Source organism: Myotis brandtii, unplaced genomic scaffold, assembly GCF_000412655.1.
Source record: "Myotis brandtii unplaced genomic scaffold, ASM41265v1 scaffold565, whole genome shotgun sequence".
Taxonomy (NCBI): domain Eukaryota; kingdom Metazoa; phylum Chordata; class Mammalia; order Chiroptera; family Vespertilionidae; genus Myotis; species Myotis brandtii.
This window is the reverse complement of record NW_005370105.1, coordinates 1,706,100-1,713,350: the sequence shown is the minus strand read 5'-3', so window position 1 is coordinate 1,713,350 and position 7,251 is coordinate 1,706,100. Positions and strand designations below refer to the sequence as shown.

Below are 7,251 nucleotides of genomic sequence, written 5' to 3'. Positions count from 1 at the left end.
GCCAATCAGTGATTCTCTCTCATCATTGATGTTTCTCTCTATCTCTCTCTCTCTGTCTCTCTCTCTCTGTCTCTCTCTCCCTTCCTCTCTGAAATAAAAAAATATATATTTTTAAAAGCAATCTGGGCACTCTATAACAACCACCTAGTTACCAAAGAGTTTTTTCTATCAACACATTGTGCTTCATGATGATGATTAATTCATTCAACACACATTTATTAAGTATCAACTACATCCTAGCCTGTGCCTTCGCCTCCAGGAATGGAAATAAGTAAGACTCACTCTGGCCTTCAAGTCAATCACAGCCTGGTCAATGAAGGATGTCAGCACTGTGACAATAACAGAAGTATCTTATGCTAAGCGGAGGTTTCTCTTGTTTAAACAATGCCTCTTACTTACAATAACAGGAAACGGCTTTCACTACACATTTCCTGGAAGAAAATGGGTAGCATTTCTTTACTAGTGCTGCTTTGAACGATCCTACCACTGAGAGAAGCAAGCCACTAGCAGACGGGCACCAGCATCGCCGGCACTCTCCCCTGACCTCGGGAGGAAGCTCGCAGATGTCTCTGTTGACAGCCAGCTCCAGTTTCTCCAAGCTGGCGCAGTTACTCAGCTCCGGGGGGACCGTCTTGATCTTGTTGTAGCTAAGAGTCAGCTCCTGCAGTCTAGTAAGCAGCCCTACGAAAACAGTGCACAGTGAGACCGGCTGGGTGGACAATAATGTTTCATTGGGAAGAATTACACGTTAAGAACTTGCCAGGCCCGGCCGGTGTGGCTCAGTGTTGAGCGTCGACCTATGAACCAGGAGGTCACGGTTCGATTCCCGGTCAGGGCACATGCCCAGGTTGCAGGCTCGATCCCCAGTATGGGGTGTGCAGGAGGCAGCCGACCCATGATTCTCTCTCATTAATGTTTCTATCTCTCCCTCCCACTTCCCTCCTCTCTGAAATCAACAAAAACATACTTTAAAAAAAAAGAACTTGCCAGTTTTATGTTGATATATTCACAGTTGACAGGTTGTTAACTCTTCCCAGATAAGGGGCTGATGTACCAGTGCTTTAGGCAAAGACATTTTTTTTTTCATTCCGTTTTATCTATACTATATCCTGACCAATTTTCACTTTGGGGATTTCCTTTCTCCTTTAAGTGATCTTTCTTTCTTTCTTTTTTTTTTTTTAAGTATTTTTATTGATTTCAGAGAGGAGGAGGAGGGAGAGAGAGAGAGAGAGAGAAACATCATTGATAAGAGAGAATCATGGATAGGCTGCCTCCTGCACGCCCCCTAATGAGGATTGAGCCTGTGACCCAGGCATGTGCCTTTGACCAGAATCAAACCGGGGACCCTTTAGTCTGCAGGCCAACACTCTATCCACTGAGCCAAACCGGCCAGGGCTAAGTGATCTTTCTAATTTCCTTTCTTGCCTTCACACTGTCTCCTTCAAGGAGGAATTACTGAACCAGGAATATTAGTTTTAGAATCTATACAATTACATTTCTGAAGAGACTTTTCTGCATGGATCTCTCCTCCTGAATCACCTCAGTAAACCCAGGAGCCTGGATCCCCCAAGAACGTCGATGTAGAGCAGAATGTTTAAAATTTTCTCAAGACTCAGGGCTACGGGATGACGAGATCTTTATTCTATGTATCAAACAAAAACCGGTTTTATTTAATGTATGATTTTTTATTTTAGAGGGAGAGAAACGTTGATTTGTTGGCCCACTTATCTATGCATTCATTCAGGGATCAAACTCACAATCTTGGCGTATCAGGATGATGCTCTAACCAACTGAGCTACCCGGCCGCGGGCCTCAAGCAAAAATCTAATGAAAACACACCTGTGGGTGGATAAGACAGCAGGAGGATAAAAGCAGTTCCTTACCTATCCCTCGGGGTATCTCTGAAATCGTGTTTCGAGATAAATCTAACACAATGAGGTTCTGGAATCTTCCGATGAACTCAGGGATTTTCAACAAACCAGTTCTGTGCAGCTGCCACTCCTGTAGCTGATTCAGTTTCAGGAGAGAAGAAGGAAGGGTCTGAGTGGAGAGAAAGGAAAGACAGTCAGGATGTTACATCCATCAGTCCGTGTCCTGCCGCTGGGAAGTGGGGTCGTAGAGGAATTGTTGCATCTGTGAACAAACCTTGGAAAGTGGGTGATCTTTCCAGTGCTTCATGTTACTCGCTTTTGGGGGGGCTGTGTGTGTGCACGCACGTGTGTGCCTGTGTGTGTGTATGAGAGTCGGTGGACCTGAGAACAATAATATCCATTTCCATTTTGTGAAGTTTTAACTGAGTTATTTGCTTCAGAAACGCTATGTGATTTTCATTAGGCAGATGGTCATCCTTTATTTTTTAAAAAAATGAGAAATGACTTCTGAAAAGGATTAGAAGAAGAAATACTACAAATGATTTAAGTTTACGCAGAGGAGAAGCAAATTGAGTTTTTGCAGACACACACACACAAAAACTGTGACATTATATTTCTTTTCAGCTGTTCATTCCTTTGGGCATGCTATTAAAATTAGAATTTCTAAACTAATTCCAGTCTTAATGACCCGGTCTCAGAATCATCCTCCTGCGAAAAGCAGAATGTGGACAAACCACCGAGTGTTACCTGCCACGCTTACCTTCCACTCCTCCTGCTCTATCTTCAAAATAACTCTGCCGTTTTCCCTGGTGACCTTTTCCTTCAGCCTCGTCAAGGTGACCCGCTCCTCCCAGATCCGCACGAGCCTGGGAGACAGGGAGTCCCTTAGCTCACAGGCCAGGACAGAGGCCACACTCACCTTCCTATTCAACTGGGCAGAGCAGACACGACACTGGATGTGAGCCAGAGCATTCACTCTTCTATCAAGGAGGGCCCTTCAAATACAACAGATCAGCGGTGTCTGGAGAGCAAACAAGAACTTATCTTGTAAGGATGTTAAATATGATCAGTATCACAAATGCTTTGTTTTTTCGTCTTTGAAAAGTATCGTAACTCCCCATGAATTTGTTCTAGCGGCTTTATGGAGACATAGCTTAGTGCCATAAACTGAACCCTTTTACAGTGCAACTCGGCGGTTTGGGTATATGCACAGAGCTGTGCAACCATCTAATCTAAAACTGAAGCAGTCATCAGAGAATGGAGGTTTAAAACATTTGAATATTTCCTTGTCAAAATCTCTTGACATCTGGGAGGTAAGATATATTCTTAACAGTTTTGCCTATTAACTTATCTTCAGCAAGGGTTTTATTTTAATGCACAGAAACCCAAATATCTCTAAAAGTGTAATGTTTGCTGTTTGTGTTTATAAAATATTTCTGTAGAGTCTGTATATTTTCATCTGCGACTTGCCTAAGATTTAACTAATCAGCTAACAAGGGAATGTCGGTGTGTGTGGCCTTCTAGACTGAACAGCTGAGCTCCTGATTGACAATGAAATTGTTTTAAGATTAAAATTAAGAGAAAATTACATTTTGCAAATTCCAAGTAAAGATTCTAGCTAGAACTAAAAACTAATTTTGGTCTAGGTGTGAAAAAAAGATAGGCATTTTCCCTAAATTTATCAAATGGTATCTGATTTTCTTTTCCCCTAAAGATGGTCAGAAACCTCTAATATGGCTTATAGTAATTATATCTGTTAGCATAAGTGTTGTCTCTAACTCCAGGGCAGAATCTGGGGGTGATCCTTAGTTAGCGCCCCCTGGTGCTCAGGCCAGGTGAAGGTCAGTTTGGTGCATGAATGAATGAATGTCCCCAGGGGCTGACCTAAGTAAGGCCAGAGAGGAGTCTAGACGTAACCTTAGTGATGGAGGAGGAGTGTGTAACAACTTTTAGAATTTACATTTGACTAACATAGTCCTCCCTCCCCATCATAATCTAGTCATGAAGCTGAAAAAGAAGACACGGTAGGGGAAAATACTAGTAATTCACACTCCCTACTCTTGTACAGAGAGAACTCAGAGCTGCTGAAGTTAAATGATTCTTGACGAGACCTAGGTCATAGGTGAAATTCAAGAGTTTAAACCACGCCATGATGCCTGGCCACTGTTTTAAAAACGAGTAGGATTTATTACGAGTGCGGTAAAGTCAACTTGATCAGAAGTGTGTACTCTAAACAAGGGGTTTCATCAGAGTAGCTCCCTAGACAAAGCCGACCTAGGGAAGTGGGAGACCTGGGGTCGAGGTAATGCACAGGGCGTCGGACTGCGTGAGTGTGAATACCGGTTCCACACTTGTTAGCAACGTGATCTTTGACAAGGGACTGAGGCCTGTCCCTCAGGTTTCCCATCTTGAAAATGGAGAAAATAATAGGACCCATGGGTGACAGCGACTGCTTATCGTCCCCAGTATCCGTTACCCCTCTTCTTCCTCAGTAACAGATCCTCTAAATGTAAGTGGGCACAGATGTCATTGGGCCATCCCCCCTTCCAGCCAGATACGCGTCATGGGAAGCCTTGGCCAATGGGATGCTGGCAGGAGCAAGGAGTGCATTTGCCCGCTGGCCGGAGTCCAATCCCCTGGCTGCAGTTGGTGTTTCTATTTAGGGCCTTGGGGTGACTGCAGGAATGAAAGCCACGCACAGTTGAGCAACAAGGTAGACGCCGGAGATGTGACTCAGTGGCTGCTCTTCCAGCCCTGGGCCCCTTCACCCGGAAAAGTGGACATTTTGGTTTAAGGCACTAGGATGCCGGTTTTCTCCTCAGAGGAGGCTGTGTTTCAGCATGTTGAGAGGATCACATGAGGTGGTGCAAAAACACAGTTAACAGCATACCTAGTAAGCAGTGGGTGCACAGCGAGTGGCTGCCACCCTCATCACTGTCAGCAGCATCATTATCTCTCCTGGCTTTGGTTGGGAGAATGGCCCTCCCCATGCTTTTAGGGACAGTTATCAGACACCTATAGTTGCTTATTAATAATATTTTCCTCCTCTTCTTTGCTGGGAGAATACCTGTTATTTTCAACCATCTACACTTCCCCCAAGTAACCCAGGTATACCAGTAAGCCTTAATTTGTCTGAATCAATCATACAATCTCATTTCCGAGAAGGTAACTGGATGAGGGGTGTACACATGACCCAATTCTGGCCAATAAAGAAATAGAAATACTTTCCATTCTTCCCTTCTCTTCTCTGGTGCCCGGCTATGAGGCCCGGGAGTGCAGTCATCCTGTGACATTTCGGGGAGCTCAGTGGAGATGGGCAGTGGAAGGTGACAAGAGAAGCTGACTCTACAAGGCTGTTGGCGTTTTGCAAGTGCCTCGCCTCGGGACTTTCTTCCCGCTTATGCCATTTTCGGTTGCATTTTCTGTTATTTGCTAACTAACGCAAGACCGTGTGATGCTTAGAAAGAGAACTGAGGAGTGGAGCTATGGGGAATCAGTGAGGAAAAGGGCTCTTCTTGCAAGAATAGCAGAGCACTGGAGACATTCAGTGGGGAAAGCAGGCAGATACCAAGAAGGCAAATGAGAACCAAACGACTTAAATATAGCCAAATCTAGGAGTCAGGGGATTCTTGGAGGCCCTGGCTGGAGCTCACTGCTATTGAAATAGGCGAGAGTCTACAGAGCCTTCTGCCAGATGTTGTTTTATTTCTTAAAATATATTTTCATTGATTTCAGAGAGGAAGGGAGAGGGAAAGAAAGAGAAACAGGGCATCAACATGTCCTACTCTAATGCACTGCACAGATTTTCCTCAGTGATTTCTATAGAGTCATGCTCTATATCAGTGATGGCGAATCTTTTGAGCTCGGCATGTCAGCATTTTGGAAAACCCTAACTTAACTCTGGTGCCGTGTCACATATAGAAATTTTTTGATATTTGCAACCATAGTAAAACAAAGACTTATATTTTTGATATTTATTTTATATATTTAAATGCCATTTAACAAAGAAAAATCAACCAAAAAAATGAGTTCGCGTGTCACCTCTGACACGCGTGTCATAGGTTCGCCATCACTGACCTAAGCATATGCCCTGACCGGGAATCAAATCGTGACCTCCTGGTTCATAGGTCAACACCCAACCACTGAGCCCCGCTGGCCAGGCCAGATGTTCCTTTAGACCCTAGGGCAGCCGTGGGCAAACTACCGCCCACAGGCCGGATCCGGCCCATTTGAAATGAATAAAACTAAAAAAAAAAAAAGACCGTACCCTTTTATGTAATGATGTTTACTTTGAATTTATATTAGTTCACACAAACACTCCATCCATGCTTTTGTTCCGGCCCTCCGGTCCAGTTTAAGAACCCATTGTGGCCCTGAGTCAAAAAGTTTGCCCACCCCTGCCCTAGGGGATATGGTGTTGAGCAAACAATCACTGACAAGAAGACTAAATGGTACTCATCAAACTTTGGTGAATGTTGAGCAGAGTCCTCTGGGGACCCAGGAGAACTAGGGTTCTCACAGAGAGACCTTGTGTTTTCCGAGCCCCCGTCACATGGCCACTCTTGATTGAGTCGGGTGTCTGCTTTGGGTATGTGTTGAGTTTTCAATAAATAAACATCTCTATCAAATTCAATACTAACATGTTGAGCAGAGTCCTCTGGGGACCCAGGAGAACTAGCGTTCTCACAGAGAGACCTTGTGTTTTCTGAGCCCCCGTCACACGGCCACTCTTGATTGAATCAGGTGTCTGCTTTGGGTATGTGTTGAGTTTTCAATGAATAAACATCTCGCCCTAACTGGTTTGGCTCAGTGGATAGAGCGTCAGCCTGTGTACTGAAAGGTCCCGGGTTCGATTCCGGTCAAGGGCATATACCTTGGATGTTGAGCAGAGTCCTCTGGGGACCCAGGAGAACTAGGGTTCTCACAGAGAGACCTTGTGTTTTCCGAGCCCCCGTCACATGGCCACTCTTGATTGAGTCGGGTGTCTGCTTTGGGTATGTGTTGAGTTTTCAATAAATAAACATCTCTATCAAATTCAATACTAACGCCTGTAACAAATGCTCTTTCCTATAAGGATGCCATGAATTTCCACTCATTCAAAAGAATAAAGGAATTATAGCCTACTTCTGTTTAAACTCCTTCTCTCGCTTCAAGTCTTCAGTGAGTATCTGTATCCTCTTCTCCCACACTTCCTTCACGGCATTGACAGCCCCGGCGCAAACCCCGTTCCCTGACATGGTTTCTCCACATTGTCACAGAGTCCCCAGCTTCCTTAGGTTTAAATAGCGGGATCACAGGTGCGTCTCAGAAAGGACCTAATTGTACCAGAGGAGGACAGAAATGCATTTCAGAATGCTCACTGAGTACATCATGATCAAAT

At 44.5% G+C, this 7,251-nt stretch overlaps 1 protein-coding gene across 2 annotated transcripts in view; it reads right to left on the bottom strand.

Moving 5' to 3' along the window:
• The window catches only part of LRRC39 (leucine rich repeat containing 39), a 15,141-nt gene that overhangs the window by 6,375 nt on the left and 1,515 nt on the right, over positions 1–7,251 (bottom strand). For both annotated transcript variants that reach the window (XM_014549662.1, XM_014549663.1), the window contains exons 2-5: positions 6,996–7,186; positions 2,632–2,737; positions 1,884–2,040; positions 545–681 (exon numbers count right to left, since the gene is read on the bottom strand). In XM_014549662.1, the coding sequence (XP_014405148.1) occupies positions 545–681; positions 1,884–2,040; positions 2,632–2,737; positions 6,996–7,108 (513 nt within the window). In that variant the 5' untranslated portion in view covers positions 7,109–7,186. The remainder of the gene's footprint in view (positions 1–544; positions 682–1,883; positions 2,041–2,631; positions 2,738–6,995; positions 7,187–7,251) is intronic.